Here is a 25,522-nt window from a genome sequence, read left to right as displayed (position 1 = left end):
GACTGCGAAGAAAAGCTTAAATTACTACAGATCAGGGGAAACATCCATATATTAGAAGGAACCCATTTCTCAGCAATACACAGTAATAAGCAGAGGCCCAGTTTGCGCCCTCCGCTCTGCCACCTGTAACCCCCTCACAGCAAGCCCTCCCTGAGCTGGGCAGTGGCGAGCAGCTGTCATCAGGATCCCACCGGGAGGACAGACACAAGGAGGCGGACAGGGCAGCAGTGGCAGTGGTCAAAGGACTGACCGCCGAAACTCACGAGGCGTACGCAAAACTCACCTCCCGTTCGGAGAGCCGCGGCGAGCATCTCCCTACACTTTAACCGCACAGAATCAGAAGTGCTTGGTGCCCGAGGAAAAGATGAAACGTAAGTGTCTCGGGCATTTGTCTCATCCTTTCTGCTGCTTACGTTGCCACTGGAGCTACTGAAGTACACGTACACGCACACACACACCAAAAAGAAGTCAGGAAAACTCTCTTAAAGTGAACATCGTTACTATCACTCTCTAAAAACAAAAATTTGGGGCATAAATAAATGAAACAGTATTTCAGTGACTCTTACATGAAAAAAAAACTGCCTGCATATCGATTAAAAAGAAGTTAAAATTTTAATAAAGATGACACAAATCTCATGTCCTTTTACTTTTTTAACCTTGATCATCCTTTTAAACATTAAACAATATTTTTCATACAGAAAATACACATTACAGCTCAATACAACAACTGCAAAGCAAGGATCTTGGTTATGAGAGGGGTAAGGGGATGGCACCAGAGAATATGACCGCTCTCCACCAAAAACAGAGGGGAAAATGCTGGAAAAACCCTGTTGCAATTAGACAACCAGTGAGGTTTACACGTACAACACCCCTTTCGGGATAAAAACCACGTGTAGTGAGAAGTAGTTGTGAAAATACAACGTCTCTTAACTTCTCCCCAGAAACATCAATTCAATCAGGACAGTTGGGCAATTTTTCCAGTCAACCTAATCATTTCCACTACTTCTGATTAACTTCTTACATTAGATTCTTAGCAAAATACCTTTCTGACTGGTTTCAGTTAACTTTATCCCAGTGCAGATTTCTGCCACAAACCTTTCCAGACGAAGCCAGCCCTTCACCCCACGGATGTAAGCGGCCGTGCTCGCAGACAGCCCGCGCGGGCAGGGCGGCCGCGGTGCAGGCAGGCCTCCTGAGTCCTGCTGCCCGTCTCCCAGAGCGCCGTCTACACACAGGTCTGTGCCTCCCGCCGCCAGCCCGAGCTTCTCACGAGCAAAGGTGAGCATTCACTCAGTTCACTCCTCTCTGTGCCCCGGGGCACTGTACCCAGCCTTCAGCGCACACCGATGAACACGCCCTGTTTAAAAACGCCACTCTCGGCTCCTTCAAGGACGAGCTCACTCTGTGCCCGTGGCCCCTGGGAGCTGCCAGGAGGACGAAGGGCCTTCTCTTCCCTCACGTCACTACCTCTGGCACCACTTCTGACGTTCTAAGCAGCTAACCGCACCACTTTCTCCTTAAATCCTTACACCAAGGCGTAAAACCCTTCTCACCTGCAACTCACTTAGATCTAACCTTCTATCTTCCTTTAGATGATACCTCAGACTCACTTCTTCAATATTTTATACTTTTTCGTCACTGTTTGAATGAGTGAGTGTGTGTGTGTGTATGGAAATACCAATCACTTACCTCGGCAGACTTCGCACAAAATAACCCTATGCTCTTGTAGAAAGGCTCTATCCCTAAACTTCAATCACTTAAAACTGATGAAAATATACTAAGAACTCACTCCTCCTTCACTGTCTATTTAAAATATTTGTCTGTACCTTTATATATTATATTCAAGGCATTAAATCATTCATTACTTTGAATGTAACACAGCTGAAAGCATGTGTTAAAAAATCCATAAATTATGGCCTGTACTTTTCAAAAACATCAAGGTCATGAAAGACAATGACAGACTGAAGAATTACTCTAGATTAAAGGAGCCAGATATGATAACTAAATGCAATGTGACCCAAGATGATATTTTGGAAAATTCTTTTTCCTTTGCAACAAAAGATATTATTGGGACACATGCTAAAATATGAATAAGGCCTGCAGATTAGGAAAAAGTATCAGATTTATGTTAATGTTCAGATACTGATATCTGTATTGTGGCTATCTGTGAGAAAATGTCCTTGTTCTTAGAAAAGACACATTGATGTATTTAGCATGTAGGGGTGTAAAGGGCATAATGTCTGTAAATTATTCTTGTCTGGTTCAAAATAAAACTCGTGTGTGTATGCATTTATACACACATATGCGTATACATATATAAATATCACTGGGGCAATTTGGGAGTTCTCTGCGCTATTCGTACCACTTTCTACAAGCCCAAAATCATCTCAAAATAGTTGGAAAGAACTGAATGAACTTTATTAACAACTGGTGTCTAACCCTATCTTTAGCTTACCTTTTTTAGCATCAAGTTAGTTAGCACTTACACATAACACACAGCGTAGGGGTATTAATCACTCTGCTGACTAACAAAACATGAGGAACGCGTTACCAGCCTGGGGAAAATACTGAGAAGCAAATGAAGTTAAAGCCGGCGGCCTAAAGTGTGCGTGCGCCAGAGTCACCTGGAGGGCCTGCTACAACACTGGCTGGCACCGCCACCAGAAACCCTGGTTCTGTAATTCCAGGGTAGGGCCCAAGAATCTGCTTTTCGCAAAGCTGCCAGGCCTGCTCCTGGGGACCGCCCTTTGAGAACTACTGCTCTAAGTCAAAGTCAAGGCTCCCAAGAACAGAGGGTCTGTATTTAATCTACTGAATACTAGGCACATCCCTGATCGCGTCAACACGGGGACACGGCACAGTTCACTACGTGTCACAGGAAAGAATGCAAAGGCCTCTTAAGTGGCCAAGGAATAACTTGAACTCTTCATTACTGAACACGTTTTAAGTTCTTACAACAAACAGCTAAATCGGGAAGGAACACAGAACCATGAAGAGGAGAAACGGATTCAGGGACAAAAATATCTAAAACAGAAATGTGGCAAATAAAGGAAGTAACCACATGAACCCTAGTCACCTAGTCAGTCCCCCCACTCCCAGCTCTCCCAGTGCCACCCCAGGGCCCATCCAACTACACTCGCCAAGTGCAATGTAAATCATTTCTCTTTTTCGTAGTATCTTCTAACTCTCTTTTAAATTACCAAGAAATCTTATAAGAAACCTTAGATATTTGGCTATATACATTTATACTGATTCCGTGTGACTGGAAAAAAGAAAGAGGAGTACAGACATGGGATCATAAGACCATGGAGGAAGTGACGGTCAAGTAAAACTATGACTTTCAACATAAATGAGTTTCCATAAAGTGAAATACCTTTCTTCTCTTGCTTCAGGGCTATTCTGTGATGTAACTGCAGTATCTTTTTTCTTTTCTTCAGAGTCTTTATCTGTTGCTGGTCCATCTGAAAATTTATGAAATTCCTGAGTTGTCAGCACTTGTTTAAACAAAACAAGACAAAACAAAACATGGGACTGCTACATGTTATCAAGCTATTTATGCAACCAAAAAAGCCCCCGCTAAAATCCTAAGTTTTCCGCAAGTAAATGAAGCTTATGCAAGCTCTTCTATTAGCATATGTGCGTGGGTGCTCAGCCGGCACTCCCAAATAAACTCCTTCATCGGGGGGGAACCATAAATTCATACGCCAGTGGTAACATAAAAGGGAGAAAAGTATTCAGAACAAGGGAAGGAAAGAATATGGAAAAACATTAGCACTGTCGTTTAAAAAACTGAAAGTGCAAAGCATATACAGCAATATCGTTTTGATAATTTTTCATGAAGTCAAAAAGTTTGAGGTGGTACTCAAAATACAAATAAATATTTCAGGGATAGTAAACAACATTTTCAAAGAATATACCTCAGGATTATTAGTTACGCCTACCCAGCAACTCCTCTACCTTAAATAATCTGTAAACTAATACAGATTATTAATACTAATAAAGCAAAAGCTTTAAGACTGAAGGAAGTGAGCAATTAGACATGGGGAAATAAAGTACGTAAAATAGGTTGGGTCAAGGCAATAGTTCAGCACTGAAAAGAAACATTCATGTTTAAATCAACCAAAACAGCCTTGAAGTTAGGTTCAGAAAATTGTTGGATCTACTGTGTAACCCACTTTGATCTACATTTTGATCCCTACATGAGCTACATAAATAAGAGCTACATAAATAATTCCATTCTCCACATCCCTCTGTACAGGATACAGAAGAACAAACATTCAACTGTGTGGCAGGACCACCTAGGCAACTCTAAGCCTGTCCTTGTGCTCAAGCTCCCATCCCAAATCATGCCATCCACATCTCTGGCGGTGAGGCATGAGTGTCACCAGATGACCTAATACACCAACCTGGATGACGCTGACTGACCGAGAATGGTCCCAATCACAATTCTAGAACTTCACTTGTAAATGTTAGGGTGACCAAACCTGAAACACAATTCAAGTCCCTATGACACACGTCAGTTCTCACACACCAATTTTATTGCCCCCTTTATTCTATAATTCCCCTGGAAGGCCTAAAGACGCTACAGTATTGTGAGGTAGAAAACAAAGATCAATAATGACATTACAGAATATAGCAAGGACTAAGACGTATTCCCAAAGTAACAGGTAGAAAGCTTCGGAGAGGTGATATAACCAGGCGATACTAACAGGGGTCCAGTGATGGGGGAGCAGTAAAGCAGCTCTAGTGCAGTGTGTACTGGGGCAGTCCTCTGAGAAGGCAGGGCAGTAGAGGTATGACCAGTCATGAACAGAGTGCCGTGGGTAATACAGCAGAACCCCGGGGAAGTGCTCCAGCTCTGGGCTCAGACTGTCTGCAGATCACATCCCACCCTGGCGACTCACCACCAATCCAACTGCGCACAAGGTGCCTCATCTCTCAGTGCCTCCGGTGCCTCATCACCAAATGCGGGTTACAATAGCACTGAGCGCACCGGATCGTCAGGAGAACTAAGTGCACTAATACAGGTCAATGCTTGGCATATCTTAAGTATTCAAAACTGTGCCACCTAGAAGCAGTAGTAGATCTTCCAGAAATCTAGCTAACAATCTAAAGAAAAAGCTTTAAACAGAGAGATATTCATCACCCAGTAGATTATTCTGAAGCCAATAAAAATGAGCTACGATGATGGAAAAATACAAAAAAATTTCACTAAAAAGACAATATAAATAAGTATACACAGCATAAGTAAAATTATAGTTGAAGCAAAATTCATGCACCAGGAGGAAAAAGAGGAGAAATACAAGATATTAACTGACAGTTGTATTTAGAGAGGGATTTAATAAGGATTTTTCCCTCCTCCAACTCTCCAAATTTTATTTAATGAACATGTAAATCTTTTAGGATAAATAACATTTTTAAAGAGGAACTTGTACTGATATTAGATACCTCCAATAAGTATACAAGAGTAAAACTTCTTTAAGATTAAATGAACATAACTGCAATGTCCACTCTTTTCTCCCACAAAACGTAAACCATTCTTTCCAGAAATAAAAATGTACATATATGGTCCTTAATCAACTTTCTGTTGCTAATTTTAATTATTATTTAATTTTAATGTGGAATTAATTTAAAATTTAAATGAAATACAGAGTTTCAGTCTGTCTTTAAAGATCAGCCTTTTTTAAAAAGCTTTTTATTCGGAAAGAACTTGACAGTTGCACAGATGTTATAAGAACATTACAAACAGCTTTACTCAGACCGCCCCCCCGCCGACTGTTAACATTTTGGCACGCTTCCTTCCTCGCTCATTCATCCTCCACCCCCTGCCACGTACATACACACGCATGTGCAAACACATACACACTCACACGCACCACTGTGTGCACAAAGACATCTCTTTTGAACCATCTGAAAATGAGTAGCAGATACTATGCTCCCTTATCCCTAAATACTTCACTATGAATTCCCTAAGAATAAAGAAATTCATGTATATAATCACCGTAAGTAGATCCAGCAATGATACAAGATCGTTTACCTACCCACTGACCTTATAAAATTCTGCCAATTATCCCAATAATGATCTTTATAGCAATGTTTCTTTCTGGTTAGGAATCCAATACAGGATCATATATTACATTAGTTTTCTTAAGATTAGACTTTCTAAATTTTATAGGCTTTACAATTTTTGGCTCCTAGTTTCCAAGCTCTTGTAAGTAATAAGTCTTTTATTATTACTATTGCTGTCTATGAAATTTTAAAAGCTTCACTTTTTCTATTTTCTCTTCCATATAAGGCTGATAACTGCTAGGGAAATGGCTCATTCCAGGGCTGGGTTAGATAAGTCCAACATATTTTGTGATGCCAGAGTGTAAGAAAGAGATAAAAAAAAAAAAAACACACACAACTGAAGGGAGCTTGTCAAAGGGACACAGGAGACAGTCTGAAGGGGTGCCCACGGGTCAAAGCTGGGACAGTGTAAATACCAAAATAAATATGAGCAGTAATGGATTATAATCCATTATATAGAATAAGAATCCACGTGCCCACACTAATAATAGAAAAAGAACTGGGAGGTAAAAGGAGGGTTCTTTCTTATAGAATGATGATATATAAATACTGAAGAAGTAGAAAAGCTAGAAAATCATAACTTTGCCACTGTCACTGTAAAGGGTGGTTTCGGCCACAATCAGTGAGTACTAAACGGGGGGGCGGGGGGGAAGGTCTGATGGGGAGCAAGACGGTTTGAGGGTCTTAAAGTGACCGCCACAGAACTCCTACTAGACACAAGAGGAAAAATCATAACGATGCAGTGCACACCTCGGCTGGGTCTCAACCTTAACACCACCCTGCCTCTGCACGCGATACCTGGGAAAGACACAACACACGTATGCAGTACCTCAACTGTGGATGCGCAACCAGATCTAGTCATGAGAAAATGCCAGATAAAGCCCAAATAAGGAACATGTTATTAAAAACAAAGCGGGGAATTCGCTGGTGGTCCAGTGGTTAGGACTCCGCGTTTTCACTGCCATGGGCCTGGGTTCAATCACTGGTCAGGGAACTAAGATCCCACAAGCTGAGCTGTGCAGACCAAAAAAACAAAACAAAGAAACAAAAACCCACACACAACCACAAAGGGGGGAGGGGAGAGGGGGGCGTGCGTTCTTCAAAAGTCAATGTACTAAAAGAACTATTCCACATTGGCAGACTAGATTACATGGCCCTGGACTAGGTCCTGTTCGGGAGGAGAGAAAAGCTGGAAGAGTGGTTACTGGGACAACTGACAAAACTGCAACATGCACTGCAGAGTAAGGTACTGCACCAATGTTAAATTTCCTGAATTTCCTGTATTATGATTACATAAGAAAATAAACTTGTTCCAAGAACACACACACTTAAGTATTAAAGAGTAAATAAAGCATGACAGCGGCAACCTATTCACAAATGGTTCAGAAAAAATAATGTGTGTGTGAGAGTATATACATACAGAGGAGAGAGAATATGACAAAACAAATATGACAAATGTTAAAAATTAATGATCTAGAAAAAGGACACGTTGAGTTATTTTTATTATTCTTGCAAATTTTCTGTAAGTTAGAAAACTATTTCAAAAACCTTTGCCAAAAGTGTCACACCTTCCCCTTAGAGGAAAATTTTCTTCTTAAAGAGGCAATTCAGTTTTAAGTGTTGAAAAACAAGAAAGCTAAATCTGACTAGTTTAAAAAGTAGAACCCTCAAGGAAGTCAGACTAAAGCCCCCTCCCGTATTATAAGGCACTGATTTCAAAACATCTATATTCATTAAGAGAAAAAAAATTCAACAACCCAATGTCTGAAGAAACCAGAACATCATAAATATATGTAATGGAAGCTCTATTATACCTAATAACTTTTTCCAGGATTTGATGAGGGACTTTGCTAAAGATGTAACTTCTTCATCTGTGCTCTGCTTGCGAATAGCATTCACTGACATTCCGATTCTTGTGGACTGCAAGGCAATGACAAAAAAATACGTATAAGCGCTTTTATTTCAGGCAATTCATTGTTTCCTTTTCTTCTTTCCCAGATGCCTGTTTCCATTTTAGAACAGAAAAAAAAATCAATTATCTGAATTCTTTTAGTGGTAGACTGTAGACTTAAGACACAGACATCTTCAAATCAAACATTAGACGCATCAAGGTTCTCATCACTGAGACCTGCCAGCATGTGACTTGCTGCTAAAGTAAGGCTGGTTAACTAGCAAAACGAAATCAGTCTTTCCCACAAGAGAAGAACAGAAGATAAAGTGTCTGTGTTTGTACACAAGGCAGGCTGATGCAACCACGGCTAACACACGCACTTTGCTTCTCTACATTCTCCTACAGATTACTCTGTACACCACCTGTTGCAACTTATAAGGACACCCAAACAAATACCACCACCCACATAGGTCTAAACACCAGCACATAATCACAGATATTAAGAATGGACGTCACAGAACACACACAGATAATTTGACTTGTGGCGACACTACGTGCCCGGCGTTATGCTGGGAGCATCCATATTCATTACCCTTCCTAACAGCCCTTTAAAGTCGAGATCATTATCCCTATTTTTAAAGATGAACAGACCGGAAGTATCAATAAATAACTGCCCAGCATCACACCACTACTAACTGGAAAAACTGGATTTTAATCCAGGTCTGTCACCTCCGAAGTCCATGTTCTTTCCAACACATCAACAGTTTTCAAATTGTGCTTAAAGAACACAAAGGCTATGACAGGCCAATTATGGATGATAAATAAAAAATGGTAAATTATTTAGTAAGTTCAGGTTGTCAGTAGACAATCTTTCAAAATATGGATATGGAAGAAAAAAATAACAAAAGGAATTGTTAGTGAGAAAAAAAAAAAAGAGAAGGGAACCCCTGCTATAAACTTTAAGGTTGAGAAATAAATGGGTCCTTAAGATTTCCTTTTAAATTATTCAATGTACTCAACGAAGAGAATCGGGACAGTTGCTGAAGAATCTAGAATGTGTGTCTGGCTGGAGTGCCCTGTGTTCTCTCTTGGAGAGCTGAGCAAGGCGGATGAAGGTTCCACAGCAGAGAGACACAGGGGACTCATGGCTCTAAAACCCCAAGATGATTTGAGATTAGTGTTTTGGGGATTTTTTTCCCACAGAAAGTGGCTTCTTTCCTGTAGAAAATAGTATGTTCTCAGAACTTTTTTCAGTGAAGAAAAGACTTTTAGAACTTTAGAATGTTTTAGAACTTCTCTAAAACACTACTTTGTTAGCTGGTGTGGCAGGCACTTCAATGTAGAAAACCTTCCAGAGGCAGGGGCCTGGGCGTACGGCACAGCTCAGTCGCGTGGTCTCCGCGCTGCCCCACAGGATGCCGCTAACGTGCTGACTGCTACCGCCCCGATGCCTGTGGCGTCCCTCCTTCCCCAGCACCCGACCCCCGCCTAGAAGAAAACCCAATTTTGGAATGAGTGGAGGAAATAACTTGAGTCACTAATACAGTTCTGGAGCTTGGGATCAACATGGATTGGCAAAGAAAATGGGACTTTAGGAGGTGGTCAGAGGCGAGCAAAGGTATAAGGAGATTATGAACAAACCGTGTGCTGTAGGGTGACTGCTTTTTAATTATCACAGAATGTTCTGATCACTAAAGAGACCAAACCTAAGCTCTGCTTAAAACCTAAGAAAACCCATAAGGAGAACATAAACATGCTCACTTGAGGGAGAGATTGTCCGGTCAAGAATAATAAGAAACGAGGCTGTGGAGGTAGAGTGAAACACTAAGATGATTTGAGTAAGTTTGTTTCTTCCTTTTAGGAGGTATTTTGGGAAGAGCAGAAGACAGTAGAAAGAGGAAAGGACTATGAAGCTATCTGACAGCACTGCTCTAGGATATAAACTCAGCTACATAGCAGAATCTACATCTGTTTCACAGGCATCTCAAAACCCAATGGATCCAAAATTATCCTTTATCTCTTTACCCTTCCACCTTTATTTCCTTCCCATCCCAACCCCACCACATTAGGTTTTCTTGAATTTTGCTTTACTGTAAAATGGCACCATCTACCCAGTCACCATGGCAAACACCTCAATCATCCTAAACTCCACCTTCTCCTTCACCCCCCCGACCTGGTCGGCTACCAATTCTTGTAGGTTGTCCCTCAATAACAAGTACCCCTTCTCTCCGCTCCCACTGCTACGCCCTCAGCTCAGGCCCTCATCACTGCTCCCTGAGTACCTGCGTCAGTCCACAAGCTGCCCGACCCTTCCTCCGTGCCAGCCTGGGCACGCGCCCCCCGCGCCACGCCGCCAGGCAGGGCGCTCTCAGGACCGCAGCTGCAGCCCTGTGCCGCACTTCCTCCACCTGAACATGTCGTGCTGCTTCCACATCCTGCCTTCTCTGCTGGAACACCCTTCCCGGTCCTATCTGCCTAGGGAGAACCTATTCATGTTTTGAGACTCAGTTTACACTTTATCACCATATGAAGGCTTTCCTGAGCCTCCCAGGTTAAGTAATCAGATTAAGAAGTAAACTTCTTTGTGCTTCTTTCTTGCCCTACCTATAACAAATACAATAAATCCCCCACATACAAACCTTCAAGTTGCGAACCTGCAAAGATGCGAACGGGTGTTCGCATGTCCAATCACATAAGTTAGTTCTATTTGAGGAGGCACTGTTAGTTTTTGAGGCACAGGACCCAAACGTAGAATGGTACACGAAGGTTGCAGAGGCCGTTCAGAATGCAATCCAGTGCTACCATGTCATCTATGACGAGAAAAAAAGAGCTACTACCCAAACATCACTGGACCGTTTTTTCAAGAGGGTAGATAGAATTGAATCCAGCAAGGACCCAGAACCTGTGCCATCAGCGTCAGGTGTGAGTGACATTGCAGCTTGCCCTCCGTCTCCTATTGCTGACCATCCTTCAGCTCTACCATCTCCCACCTCCTCTCCCTCCTCCAGTCAGTAACTCTTCCTGCCTGTTCACTCGATGCCAGCCCCTGGATGCCAGCTGTTGTACTGCGCTACTGTACTTTTCAAGGTACTGTACTGTAAGATTAAAAATGTTTTATTTTTTGTGTTTTTTTTTTATGTATTATTTGTGTGAGAAGTATTATAAACCTATTACAGTACAGTACAATATAGCCAATTGTATTGGTTGGGTACCTAGGCTAACTTTGTGGGACTTACAAACAAATTAGACTTATGAATGAGCTCTCAGAACGGAACTCTTTCTTATGTAGGGGACTTACTGTAAATCCTATACAGACTTCTATCCGGGCAACTATACCTTTCTGTTTGTTTACGTAGCAGTTTTCCTCTACTAGACTTTAAGCTCAATGAGGGGGAAAGACCATATTTTATTCATCTTTATAACCCCAACACAATTTCTAATCCTAATAAAAACTCAAATGTTTGTTATATAAATACATAAACTTTCCAAGGATTGAAGCATATAAAAAAATCAAAGTGTATTACAAATGATAACCCTACCCAAACTCCACACCCTCTATAAAACTACACATCTCTTAAACAAACACTGAGGTTACTGTTGTTTTCGATGTGATTATCCCCACACAGAACTGCTAGGATAAGGCCACACTAGGTGGTGAGGTACTGACACAAACTCAAGGTCATTCTCAGAACTGATTTGCCAGACCTGCAGATCCTTGGACAGGATATCTGAACTGAGAAGACAGGACTTAATGGCTTGCTTCCTTTCTCCTCTTGGTTCTATTCTTAGAGGAGGCATTCTTAACCTTTTTTCCCCACCATGGATCCCTTTGGTAAACTGAAGCTTATGGACTCCTCCTCAGAATGCTTTCAAAATGGATTAAATACATAGGATTACAAAGAAAAGCAGTTATATAAAGTTACAAAATGTTTTCTTAAATGTGATACAGTAATACACATGCTCCTTTATTAAAACATTAAATAAGATCTAGCATAACATATAAGAGCTACCATAATAACGGGCAAAAACACACGTCAACATATCTATAACATGTATATCTACAACATGAGGTTAAAATATCTGTGATTTCTTTCAGTTAGTCATAAATACTAATTCAACTGTGGTTGACTGCCTTCATAATTGAAAGAAATGCTCGATTTCAGTTAGATGTTAGTGAAAATACATGTGATTTTTTTTTCCTCAACCACGTACACACCCCTGTCACCCTTCCCTAAATTCTGACTTAATGGAATGGAAATATCAAAGGCGGCACTCATGGATAATAAGAAATGTGTAGTAGAAAATAGCCAGATTCATCTCACAATTCAGTTTCCTTTTTAACATTCTGACTTGTGTTAAAGTTGTATTTTTATGTTTTAGTCCTGCTGCAACATTAAGACTTGAGTAATGACTCTACACAATGACGACCAGACACCCGACTGTGCACAGGGCAGGCCGGCGCTGAGAGAGGGAGAAGAGCGAGCGACCCTTGCACCCTCACCCTCAGGCCAGCTTCACGCAGCACAGCTGGCGACCGCAGATCCAGAAAGGGAAATCTTGGGACGTCAAGTCAGGGCCAAGAGTCCAATTTCCTTTCATAGTGAGTTTCACTCCTACTGTCAACCTCAGAGGGTATGTTTTATTCTTCCTGAGAAAGGCAACATTTTTCTACAATGGTAACTTAGTAGACTACTGATTTATGTTACGATCTTAAAAAAACGAAAGTTAATAATGTTTCACCATAACAGGAAAATACAAAAATACCTATTCAAAAATTATGATACATATTAGCACATACCTGTAATAATTCCAAGGTCATGGGAATATTCTTAAGCTCCTTCAGTAAATCCAATGCTCCAGCCTGTAAAATAAAATAATTTCAAATTGAATTTCCCAGATAGTAAAGCAAGGAGTAACTAGAGATCTAAATTTATATTTTCCTATCTACAATTCACTAGGGCTCACTTATTCATGTGAGGAGAATGGTATATAGATACATAGATGAGAGAGAGAGAGAAAGAGTTTTCCAAACAGGGGTTGCGACTCACTAGAGGATCATAAAATGCATTTACTGGGTTATAACCACACGTAAGTGTTGTTTTGTGAAAGTTTACTTTCAGCAGTATTTGTCTATATGTGCCCCAATTACAAACATAAAATGTTTCTTACTGTGGTGGCACAACACACCCCGAAACTCATGGAGGGCAGCTGCCTGGGGACGTGGGAGTGGCGGCGGAGGGGAGGGTCCCCAGGATGCCGCAGCACCTCCAGCATTCGAGAGGGGCATCACTTCCCTGGAACCCTCACGAGGCCGCTGTACCTCGCTGCTCAGGCACAAGAACACTGCTGTCTACCTGATTCTTGCAAAGCAGTAAAAAGCAAATTCTGAAAGGAAATCCACAGTTAAGATCTGCGTGAAGCTCGCAGGCCTGTCCACTGCCAGGTGCCACCTAGAATCAAAGGCTCCCACGTAGCTGAGGAAGACGGAACAAACCTGGAAGCTTTATGGAGAGCGCTAAGGTTAAAAGGGGAGAAGCAACAGCGCCACCTGCAGCTTGTGGCCAACGTTCCAATCTGATATTCATTCCATCGGCCATATTTCAGCTCCTCTAATACATCCACTTAATCAGTCATATTTCGTTTAGTCTAATAGTGACTTAATGTACTATATTTGGACAAATCATTATTCTACATACCACTAACAAAAAAACTATTAAACTATGGAAAACTTTTTTATCACCTCTTTTTACTTTTGCAATTCTCTTAGACTTGGAATTTTTATCATGTATCACCATTTACATACAGAAAAAGAAAAATATAATCAAAACTGGCTAAGGCGGTTCTAAAACTACGTTGCACTCAGAGTCTAATGCTTATAAACTGTTTACTGACTCAGATTCAATAATATCTGTTTAGTCCACAAAGAGTTGTTATCGAAACACTAGTAACACAACACTTCACAAAAGAATCCATAAAAGAGCTCAGAGCCACTAGCTCTCTGTGGGCACTGAGGTGCGCGGGGCTCACTGCCTTCGCCCCCGCTTCTCTGCTACCATTTGGTCCCTCGAGGGTCGAAGAGCACGCCACTACTCTCTCAGATTTGCTTCCAAGCCACCGACACCCGTTCCGCAAATGTCAATGCTGGGTTTGATGCTCCGCCTGTGAAAGTACATCCCAACGGCCATCTGGCCAGCAACATGTGTAACTCATTCTGCTTTCTGAAATGTTAAAATATGAAAACGAGCACCCTACGAAGCAGTGAAACACAGCACACCCAGGGAAAACAGAAAGCCCTGCAACACATCCCTCATACGCACCCCAAAGGAAGAAACAAGCATGGAACCTCATGGTATCAGTACATTTCTTAAATTTAAAATCAAGCAGAGGTTTCCAGTCAGATAATTTTTCCATTTAAAGCTGACAGACAGACTTGGCTGTAGAGAATAAAACAGTATTAACTTTTCTTCTGGCAACAAACAGAGACATCATTTTAATTTAACCCAGTACCTCATAAATAAAAACTTAAGTTCAAAAGAAATTATGAAACAGACTATTATGAAGGAAGGATGTTAATGATCCATTGCTTACAGATTCCTTCTGATCATAAAATTCCATAATTTTTCTTTAGAAGCAACTAAAAATAGTAAAACATTAGAGTTGTTAAAAAATAAAACACTGATTTTAAATTTACTATTAATCAAGAATTTGTATAGGCACGACATTTTTGTGAGCGAGTATCTTCAATCCCGTATCTGCAAATCCCCAAACCAAAATCCCTTGAAAACCAAAAGACTTCTCATTTCTCACAGATCTTCAGTAAACTCGCTTGGCAGCAACATCCCATCTCAACAGATGCATAAAGCTATTTATGTTCTACTTACCCCACTTAATGCGAAAATGCTGCATTTCACTACAGAAATGCTAATATCTGATTACTGGGAACTGCCCAGATCTCACTGAGGATATCATGAAATATATGATGTTTGTACTACATCATCTTTATAAACCTGAAAAATTTGGAATTCTCAAATATATCAGACTCTAAAGGTTTTGATGGCGAGACTGTGGGCCTGTATCCTTATCTACCATAGATGTTTTTCTTCTACCCATGTCTCCATGGTCTTTCTGAAGGATTTCTGACCTAGGATCAATTAAAAAGGAAGATAGGACTTCCCTGGTGGCGCAGTGGTTAAGAATCCGCCTGCCAATGCAGGGGACACGGGTTCGAGCCCTGGTCCTGGAAGATCCCACATGCCACGGAGCAACTAAGCCCATGCGCCACAACTACTGAGCCTGCGCTCTAGAGCCCACAAGCCACAACTACTGAGCCCACGCACCACAACTACTGAAGCCCGCGTGCCTAGAGCCCATGCTCTGCAGCAAGAGAAGCCACCGCGATGAGATGCCCAAGCACTGCAACAAAGAGTAGCCCCCGCTCACCGGAACTAGAGAAAGCCCGCGCGCAGCAACGAAGACCCAATGCAGGCAAAAATAAACAAATAAATAAATTTATAAAAAAAGAAATAAACAACTTTCATGATCTGGGTGAGTGAAAGGGCAAAAAAGAGATGATCGTATATTAATTCAGTGACAAAAGCTTTTGAGTGTCATCGTGTGCCAAGCGCTGTGTTAAACACTTTACACGCAGTATCTCATTTCATCTTTACAATAAACCCTACGGAAGCAGGGAATCTTATCGTCCCCGTTTTACAGAGGAGGAAATTAAAGCCCAGGTTAAGTTAAGAAACTTGCACAAGGTCACATGATTACTAACTAGAAAAGGTGAGATTTACCCCATTCTGTCAAAGGACACTTATTGCCTCTCAACAAATACCCAACTAGCACCATGTGCCAAGCTCTGCTCTGTGCTGAGGACACAGCAATGAGCACAACAGAAACCCTTTCTGACCTCAGCGAATTCAAAAATAGGCAGAAACCTTTCAGCATCTGCTTCAAACCCTCAATTATACAAGAAAAAAACCTTAAACTCAGAGAAGGTAAGTGACTTGCCCGAGGCCACACTGATGGGTAATGTAAAGGGACAAGAATCCAGTTTCCTGACCCTTACACCACTGCTCTTTCCATGCCATAACCCCTCCCCCAACCCCCGTGGCAGTTCTGCTCTGTGAACTCCGATGAACAGCATTACCAAACAGTCCCCAATCATCACCTGCCTCTAAAGGTCAAGTCTACTAGATTGCAGCATCTCCTATAGACAATGATGCAAGAGAAAGAAAGATTCTACCTTAACTTCCAGAGTCAAATTTAGTTCATAGTACTGGCTAAAAAATAAATAGCTACCACACTACCATATGACATAGGTGGTACTCCTACCTGTCATCAGAAAGAAGTACTTTTATAAAATGTATACTGAAAACCCAGTATATACAAGACTGTACAGGATACAAAAATCCTTCTCTTCAAAGGGACGTAAGAGAGAAGGAGCAACATGGAATATACAGTTGAGAACACGGGCTACAAGTATATGACTGATCTAGATTCAAATCCATGTTCTGTCATTTCCAAATTATAAGATATGGGGAATGTTACTTGGCCTTCTCAAGCTTCAGCTTCTTTATATGTACATGAGCATAACACGCCAACCTTGAGTAGTTAAAATGGTCAAATGAGGTAATGTAACACATATGAAGTATCAATCTAGAGTGCCTAACAGAGGAGATGGTTGATAAGAGGTATAAAAGATATAAAAATTATCTGTTTCTACCATAACAATATTCTCAAAGAGCCATAAAGCCAGCATTTTAAGAGAGCATTATTTAAGCCCAATCAACTCAAAAACAATTCTTACTAAGAATTATGATGAGATTTTAAGGTCTAAAAAATTAAGATGCTACTTATTTTTTTAAAAAGGAAACAAATTATAAATATGTGAGTTACAGCTCAGCAACATCACTATAAACTAGGAAATATAAATTTACTATGTCGCCTCAAATTTGTAGTTATTCTACACCAAAAGCACAAGCAACAATAGAAAAAATATATAAATTCAACTTCATAAAAATTAAAAGCTTGTGGGAATTCCCTGGCGGTCCAGTGGTTAAGACTCAGTGCTTCCACTGCAGTGGCCTGGGTTTAATTCCTGGTGAGGGAATGAAGATCCTGCAAGCCACGCAGCGTGGCCAAAAAATGAATAAATAAAAATTAAAAAATAAAAGCTTTTATTTTTATTTTATTAAAGTAGATTAGTGGTTGGGGTAGATATGGTGGTTACTTAATGGACAGTTTCTATCTGGAGTGATGAAAATGTTCTAAAATTAGATAGTGGTGATAGCTGCACAAATCTGCAAATATATTAAAAACCACTGAATTGTGTACTTTAAAAGGGTGAACTGTAATGTACAGCTAAATAAAGCTGTTATAAAAAATTGTGCAGTCATTCTAAATTTCAATTTATGCTAATTAATCTAACCCTGATATGGAAACCAAAGTTTTCTTTCTAACCCAGGTACAATAAAGACTTAGAAATGTACATATTTCAGGTATCCCTGCTCCTAGGAAATTCTAACACCTAGTTTCAGTTTCTCTCTCTGCAATTTAATTCTACTCAGCCCTGAGCCTTCAGTGCAGAAAAAATACACAAACCTCAACATCCCACAAAATGTGTCCGTGAGCTTGAAAATTCTACGCTCTCACCTGACTCCTCTTTCTACAGTCTAGTGCTATAAATCCTTTACAAAGATAACCCAGAAGTTTTTTTAGCCTTTACCATATCCTAGGCACTGCCAACAATTTCATATGCATCTAATCTTTACTAAACTATCTCCAATTTACTACCAAGAAAAACATTTTAGAGATGTTAAGAAGCTTGCCTAAGATCACACAGCTAAAGTTCAGAAGAGCCAGGATTTGAACCAAGATTAGGAGTCAAAGACTTGCTTACTGATAAAGTCAGATTGACAAGAAAAAAGCTATGTAAAAAACAGCTAATACCCTGGGGCTTCCCTGGTGGCGCAGTGGTTAAGAATCCGCCTGCTGATGCAGGGGACACAGGTTCGAGCCTGGTCCGGGAGGATCCCACATGCTGCGGAGCAACTAAGCCCGTGCGCCACAACTACTGAGCCTGTGTTCTAGAGCCCGCGAGCCACAACTACTGAGCCCACACGCCAGAAGTACTGAAGCCCACGCGCCTAGAGCCGGTGCTCCGCAGCAAGAGAAGCCACCGCAACGAGAAACCCGCACACCGCAACGAAGAGCAGCCTCCGCTCGCTGCAACTAGAGAAAGCCCACGCACAGCAGTGAAGACCCAATGCAGCCAAAAATGAATACATAAATAAATTTTTAAAAATACATTATTTAAAAAAAAAAAGCTAATACCTGAAAATTTGGCACTAATTCACGTGGTTCATCATGGCCTCAAAGTGTGTACTGTTTAAGATCAAGTACACACGTGAGGCAACACCCTGGGTAGTACCAGGTCAAGATATTGTTGGGATATTTAGGGAAGCCCGTCTGCCCCATGACAGCAAGTGCCCTGGTGGTACAACTGTACCCAGGCAAGGTTCAGATACAGATGCAAGGGTCTCCTAGAGATGCTGTAGTTGAACAGAGTAGTACTGGCTTTGAAGCAAAATAGATTTAGATTCACATCTTCATTTGGCCTCTTTGTAGCTATTAGGCTTAAAACAATTCACTTAACTTTCTAAATACTTCATTTCCTCATTTTTAGAATAGAGATAGTACTTATCTCAATAAACTGAGGAATAAATGAGATAAAGTAGGTAACTTAGTAGAATGCCTAGCTCAGAGTAATAGCTCAATAAATGGTAGCTGTTTTATTATTACTTAAAAGTGACACCTACGGTTTTATTAAAACAATATCTAATAACAGCACTTAAAGTTCAATTCAGAGGATAACTATTACTTTTCAAGCAAAGTTTACTTTTTCACAGTATCAAAATAATATAAAAAATAACTCACAGAGAAAATCTGGAAACCAGACACACAGAGAAGAGAAACAAATCTACCATAGTCCTAAAACCCCCAGAAAGACTTCTGTTAACTTACTGCGCACTTAAAAAACTATTTATGGGCCGCTGATGTGCTCTGGAGGGCAGGGAGGGAGAGCCATTCAGACCATTTCCCTTTCTCTATTTCATTTGCCTATTTGAATTTCTGTAAGACAGACAGGAAAAGAGAGAAGGAAAAAAAAGTAAAAGAGCCAGTCAATTTTACCTTTCTTTTGGGGGGGCAAGTTTTTATACTGGTAAAGTTCTGCACTACTAGAAATATAAGATTTGAGAAGAAAAATGAGACTTGAGGATTATCTGCGGAGCTTATCCTCATTCTCCTGCTGACGCATTATGTGTTTATAATTTGAGAACTGCAGATAAATACAAACTGGTCTTCTCCATACCTGCTCACTAAGGAATTCCTCATTTCTAGGAAACGTCTATTTCAAGGAAAGGAAACAAACAAAAACACCTAGTGCACTAGATGATTAAAAGGTACACATTTTACAGCCTGAGTTCAAAAAAAAAATTACCCAAGAAACGGCCTTTTTCCCTAGGAGCCAGCTTCTACTAGGGGAGTCTAGGGTTCTCTAGGCAAAGAAAAAAAACTTGCCAGTTTAAACAGAATAACAGAAACGTTCAGCCCATCAAATATACAGAACTCACCACTCGCAGTGAGGAATGAAAGGCCTGTACCAACAGAAAAAATAAGTGGCACAGGCAACGTCTGGAACAGAAAACAAACAGGAAATACTTTAAAAAGCCAAAATTGCAAATACAGATGAACAGGGTATGAAATTGCACGCCGGGCAATGCACCTGTTACAGGAACAGAGGCGCACACCAAGTCTGAGGCCTTACGAATTCGGTGTTTAACGCTACTTCTGCATGCTGCCCAGCAGAAAACTCGGGTCCTGGCTTAATCCACAACGCACACCTCATTTACGGAGGTGACCTGCTTGGTCTGACTCAGTTTCTTATTCTGTAAAATGAATGCAACACAGCTGTCGTGAGTCCCCAAAGAATTCTGCACAGACGCTTTGTAGCTCCAAAGTGCTGTGCAAACCAGAGCAGCCCTTCTCTCCTTCACATTCGTTGGACTTAGAATTTCAGAAGTTTAGCGGAAAACAGACGACTCGGAAGCAAGGGACTGAGAGTGGCCCACACAGGTGGACAGAAATGCAGAAACAGGAGCACCTCATACAAACCACAGGAGAACACGTTCACGTGCACACGTTATCAGTAACAGAACACGCCACCGGTAGCAATCGCAAGCCACTGACAGAGGACCAGCAACGACATGTGTCCAAATCCAGCCGGCAGCACGGCCTCGTCGGCGGCAGCGCCTTAAACACAGCTCCCCGCACTCCCCGGCCTAACAAGATCCACTTTTTCAAAAAAGTTTAGCAACTTGCCAAGTACACTGGCGTAATTCACCTTTTTTAATTGCTAAGCAAACATGCAGGGTAGTTGAGACTATCAAGGGAATGTTCAGCCTTCCTCAAATATAAGATCCAGGAAATTCACGTTTTGCTTTAACAGTTTCACGTCTAAAACTGATCACAAACCTCTGTTTGATGTTGTTTTCTCGCTGCTGGCCGATGAGCCCGGGAAAGAGAACCAATTCTTTCAAACAGGGAGGGCTCTCTGCACTCTCCAGCTAAACCAGTGAGGCTTTGCCACCGTCACGTTTAAAATAACGAGGAGGACGCCTCGATGGAGTTTACCGGGCTGCGCTCATCACGAGGGGCCTCGGGCGCCCAGGGCGGGTCCCAGCGCCGGTGGCCGCGGGACCGGACGCCCTCCCCGGGACCCCCCCCCAGGACCCTCTCCCCGGGACGCGGCCGCGGGACAGGACGCCCCCCAGAACCCCCTCCCGGGACGCGGCCGCGGGACACGAAGCCCCCCAGAACCTCTGCCCGGGACGCGGCCGCGGGACACGAAGCCCCTCCCTCTCCCCAGGACCCCCTCCCCAGAGCGCGGGCCTCGCCGCCGTCACGCGGCACCCGCCGCGCTCACCGCGGCCCGGAGCCCCCTCAGGCCGACTGGCCCCCGCCCGCCGCCCGGCCTCCCTCCGGCCCGCGCCGCCCGCCGCGCTCACCGCGTTCTTCTTCTGCACCATCTTGTCCATCTTCTTGGCAATGCGGACCACCTCGTCCTCCATGGCCCCGGCAGGCCTGCCCCGCGCCGGGCCGCGGGGGACGGGAAGCGAGCGGAGCTGGCGGGGAGGCGGGTGAGCCCAGGCGTCGGCAACGGCCCTCAGCAGGCCTGACCGAAGCGCTTCCTCACTCACGGAGCCCGCGGCGGCGGCGGCGGCGGCAGCAGCGGCGGCGGCAGCGGCGCTCCTCCCCCTCAGGCAGCGCCAATCGAGCTCCGCGCGCGCCGAGCAGGGGCCTCCAATCGACAGCCGACCAGCCGGGCAACAAGCCCGCCGGGCCGCAGGCCTTCCCCGGCTGTCGTGAAAGTGGGCGGGCGGCGCGGCCGAGCTTTGCGCGCGCTCCCTCCGGCCCCGCCCCGCCCGCCCAGCGGACCCCGCCCCCTGTTCCCCGTTCCCCGTCTCCCGGTCCCCCTTCCCCGGGCTGTGGCGCCCGCAGAGAGCCCCGGGGCGCCGAGCCCGGCGGCTTTGGACGCTGGAACGTGGGCCGCTTTTGCAGTCAGTCGGAACCCCAGCATTTTCCCCGCCGTCGACGGCTGCCTGGAAATCAGATTCTCCATCCCCCTAAATAGGCCTTTATCGTAGGAATGTGACCATTGTAAGCGCTTCCTCTTTAAAGTCGTTTGTAAGCGCCGTAAAGCCGGAGACCCAATCTTGTTTGTTTCCTGACTCAGAATGTTGGACGCAGTACCTTGAATACAGTTGAGTAATAGTTGACAGTAACATTCTCATCAAAGAAGTTAATGAAGGCATCTCTCCTGCTCTGAAGGTCAGTGAGGAAGTTGACGTCCTAAAGGGTTATGACTAACAACATAAAGCCAAGGTGGAGAATTGAAATGATCAATACTGGAGAGTATAGGCTCCTTCAATAGGTCTTTGCCCAATTAACGCCCTTGACTACCATCTCGTGCAGTTTGCAGACCTATCCCCACACCCAATTTAACCATCATTAGTCAAAATTCACCACCTAATAATGTTTTTTCTATACTATGATGTCAGGTTTTGTTCTACCTCAGTTATTTGGGGGAAAGAGTAACTTGAACCATGTCCCTTTTTATTTATTTATTTATTTTCATCTTAAAATTGTCTTTTTATTATTGATTCCCAACTTAAATTGCAGTGAAAATATGCGATTGCAAAGTTACTGGTTCTAAGGTATTTACTGAGATTTGTTTTATCAATTTTTATAAATATTTTATATGTCCTGAAAAAGAATGTGTATTCTATAACGGCAGATGTGAAGTTCTATGTGGGCCCATTAGCCCGAAATTAATTTTACTGTTCAAATACTTATACCTCAGTTTGTTGTCCACTTGATGCATCAGTTAATGAGTATGTACAAATCGCCATTTATGTTTGCAGTTTTGTACATTTACTCTAATAATTGTCATTTTTGTTTTTTTTCCAAAGAATCAGCTTACTATACTTTCACTGTGGTAAAATACACATAACACTGCCAAATGACAAAACTGAAACAATTTAGCGGTGAGTCTGATGTGCTTTATCCAAAGGAAAACAATCCATGGGTTGGGGAGTACCTTGCCTCACAAGCAGTGGCACACTTTTCCAGGGGTGTTGGGGGCAAGAGTTAGTTTTACAGAGCTTACAAGAGGCAACCTGGAAACACTTAATTTTGTTAAAATGGCAATGATAAATCTTCATGACCTTGGATTTCGCAATTTTTAGGTATGACACCAAAAGTACAAGGAACAAAAGGAAACAGATAAACTGGACTTTGATAAAATTAAACAGGTTTGCACATCAAAGATTGCTATCAAGAGGAGAAAAGACAGCCCACCAAATGGGAAACAATATTTGCAAATCATATCTGATAAGAACCTAGTGTCCTGGACATATAAAGCAGTCTTAAAACTCAACAACAAAAAGACAACCTGGTTAAAAGTTGGGCTAAGGCCTAGACATTTCTCCAGATGTATAAATGGCCAACAAGCACATTAAAATATGCTCAACACAATCAGTTATTAGGGAATGCAAATTAAAGCTGCATGAGATACCATTTCACATCCACTAGGATGGTTAGAATTAAAGTATGGATAAAAACAAGTGTTGACAAGGATGTGGAGATAGTGGAACCGTAGTACAAATCTGGTGGTAACGGTATCAAAATTTGGGTGGGGGGAGAGATTTGCCGTCGTTCCTTCAAATATTCTTGCTGCCTCTCTCTTCTTTCCTAGGACTCCATGATGTGTATGTCATATACTTGATGGGTTCCCACAGATTTCTTAGGCTCTGTTCATCTTACATATGTAAGATGTAACCAATGGAGAAAACTGGGTGAAGTGTACACAGGACCTCTCTGTACTATCTTCTTAATTCCCTGTCAGTCTATGAATGCTTCAAAAGGAAAGTTGTGGGTTTCTTATATACAATGGGAGAGACGACAGAAGTTGAAATATTCTATGGTTCTCCTATTTTCGGAAAATAGATGAGAAATAGTCATTCCATTTAGATTAAATTTTCACAATGTAAGGCTAAGTAAAAAAGAATACAACGATATGTAGCTTTCAAACTTGTAGGGGTGGGGATGAAATAAAGCTCAATTCTTCTGCATCCTCACCAGCATTTGGCATTGACATTATTTTTTATTTTAGTTGTTCTAATAAGTATATAGTGATATTTCATTTTGGTTTTAATTTTTCACTTCCCTAATGGTTTAGCGATGTTGAATGTATTTTCATCTGCTCGATTACCATCCATGTAGCCTCTTCAGTGAGTATCTCTTCATGTTTTTTTGCCTATTTTCTAATTGGATTTTTTTTTAACTGTTGAGTTTTTTTTTTTTTTTTTTTTTTTTTAATGTAGGCACCCATCTTGTCCACTTAGGAGCTTTTTTTTTTTTTTTTTTAATATTTATTTATTTATTTATTTATTTATTTTGGCTGTGTTGGGTCTTCGTTTGTGCGCGAGGGCTTTCTGTAGTTGCGGCGAGCGGGGGCCACTCTTCATCGCGGTGCGCGGGCCTCTCACTATCGCGGCCTCTCTTGTTGCGGAGCACAGGCTCCAGACGCGCAGGCTCAGTAGTTGTGGCTCACGGGCCCAGTTGCTCCGCGGCATGTGGGATCTTCCCAGACCGGGGCTCGAACCCGTGTGCCCTGCATTGGCAGGCAGACTCTCAACCACTGCACCACCAGGGAAGCCCCAACTGTTGAGTTTTGAGAGCTCTTTATATATTATAGGTACTGGATTATGTGGGTATGTGGTTTGTAGATATTTTCTCCCAGTCTTAATTTGCCTTTTCATCCTCTTAACAGGGTCTTTGAAAGAGCCAAAGTTTTAGATTTTGAGGAAGTCCAATTAATTTTTTTCTTTGAGGTATTATACTTTTGCTGTCTTATTTAGAAACACTTCAAGCCCTAGATCCTGAAGATTTTCTACTGGGTTTTCTTCTGTAAGTTTTATAGTTTTATATTTGATGTTTAAGTCTATGATCCATTTTAAGTTAACTTCTGTATAAGGTATGAGGTCTAGTTCAAGGTTCATTTCTTTGGCTTTGGATGTCCAATTGCTTCAGCACCATTTGTTGAAAGACTATCATTCCTTCGTTTAATTGCTTTTGTACCTTTGTCCAAAACCATTTGGCTGTGCTTGTGTGGGGCTATTTCTGCTTTATCTTGTTCATCTATGTGTCTCTCTCTGCCAATACCACATAGTTTCGATTTCTGTCACTGTATAGTAAGTCTTGAAATCCAGTGGATTTCTCCCACTTTCTTCTTTTTCAATACTGTTTAATCTATTCTGGTTTCTTCGCCTTTCCATATAAATTTTAGGATAATCTTGTGTATAGCTACAAGAATCTTGCTGGGATTCTGAGAGGTATTGCATGAAGTTTTCTATCCATTTGGGGAGAAGTAACATCTTTACTATACTGAGTCCTCCAATCCATGAACACGATGTTTGTCTCCATTTATTTACATCTTCTTTGATGTCTTTCATCAGCATTTTGTAGTTTTCAGCCTCCGTATCCTATACATGATTTGTTAGGTTTACACTTAGGTATTTTTTCTTTTGGGCAATAATAAGTAGTACTGTATTTTAAATTTTGGTTTTACATGTTCCTTGCTAGTATATAAAATACAACTGATTTTGGCAGGTACTTCATTTTTGTCGTGTTTCAGCTCCCAAGTTAGTATTAGTTTCATGCAGTCGGTGCTTGTTTAGTTACCCAAATGTTTACCACTCTTTCCCCATTCTTTGCATCTCTCCTTTCCTCTGGCTCATTTTTTTTCTGAAAGAACACCTTTTAACAGTTCTGTCAGTATTCTTTTTCTCATAAACTTTCTATGTCAAAGTGGTTTTCTTTTGCCCTCACTGTGAAATGAGTTTGACCTCTGTAGAAGTTCCCAATTGTCCTTTTCTCTCCCACTTTGATGTTATTCCATTATCTTCTGACCTCTGGTGGTGTTTTTCTTAAGTATGC

The 25,522-nt window shown here is 41.9% G+C and overlaps 1 protein-coding gene across 1 annotated transcript in view; it reads right to left on the bottom strand.

The window, feature by feature from the left end:
- TCEA1 (transcription elongation factor A1) overlaps positions 1–21,294 on the bottom strand; it is a 32,866-nt gene extending 11,572 nt beyond the window's left edge. The window contains exons 1-5 of the mRNA XM_059901737.1: positions 21,031–21,294; positions 12,759–12,821; positions 7,884–7,989; positions 3,374–3,461; positions 284–429 (exon numbers count right to left, since the gene is read on the bottom strand). Of these exons, the coding sequence (XP_059757720.1) occupies positions 284–429; positions 3,374–3,461; positions 7,884–7,989; positions 12,759–12,821; positions 21,031–21,093 (466 nt within the window). The 5' untranslated portion in view covers positions 21,094–21,294. The remainder of the gene's footprint in view (positions 1–283; positions 430–3,373; positions 3,462–7,883; positions 7,990–12,758; positions 12,822–21,030) is intronic.
- Between the last annotated feature and the right edge of the window lie 4,228 nt (positions 21,295–25,522).

This window comes from Balaenoptera ricei, chromosome 17 (genome assembly GCF_028023285.1).
Source record: "Balaenoptera ricei isolate mBalRic1 chromosome 17, mBalRic1.hap2, whole genome shotgun sequence".
In the NCBI taxonomy this organism is placed as follows: domain Eukaryota; kingdom Metazoa; phylum Chordata; class Mammalia; order Artiodactyla; family Balaenopteridae; genus Balaenoptera; species Balaenoptera ricei.
This window is presented reverse-complemented; position numbering and strand designations above follow the sequence as displayed.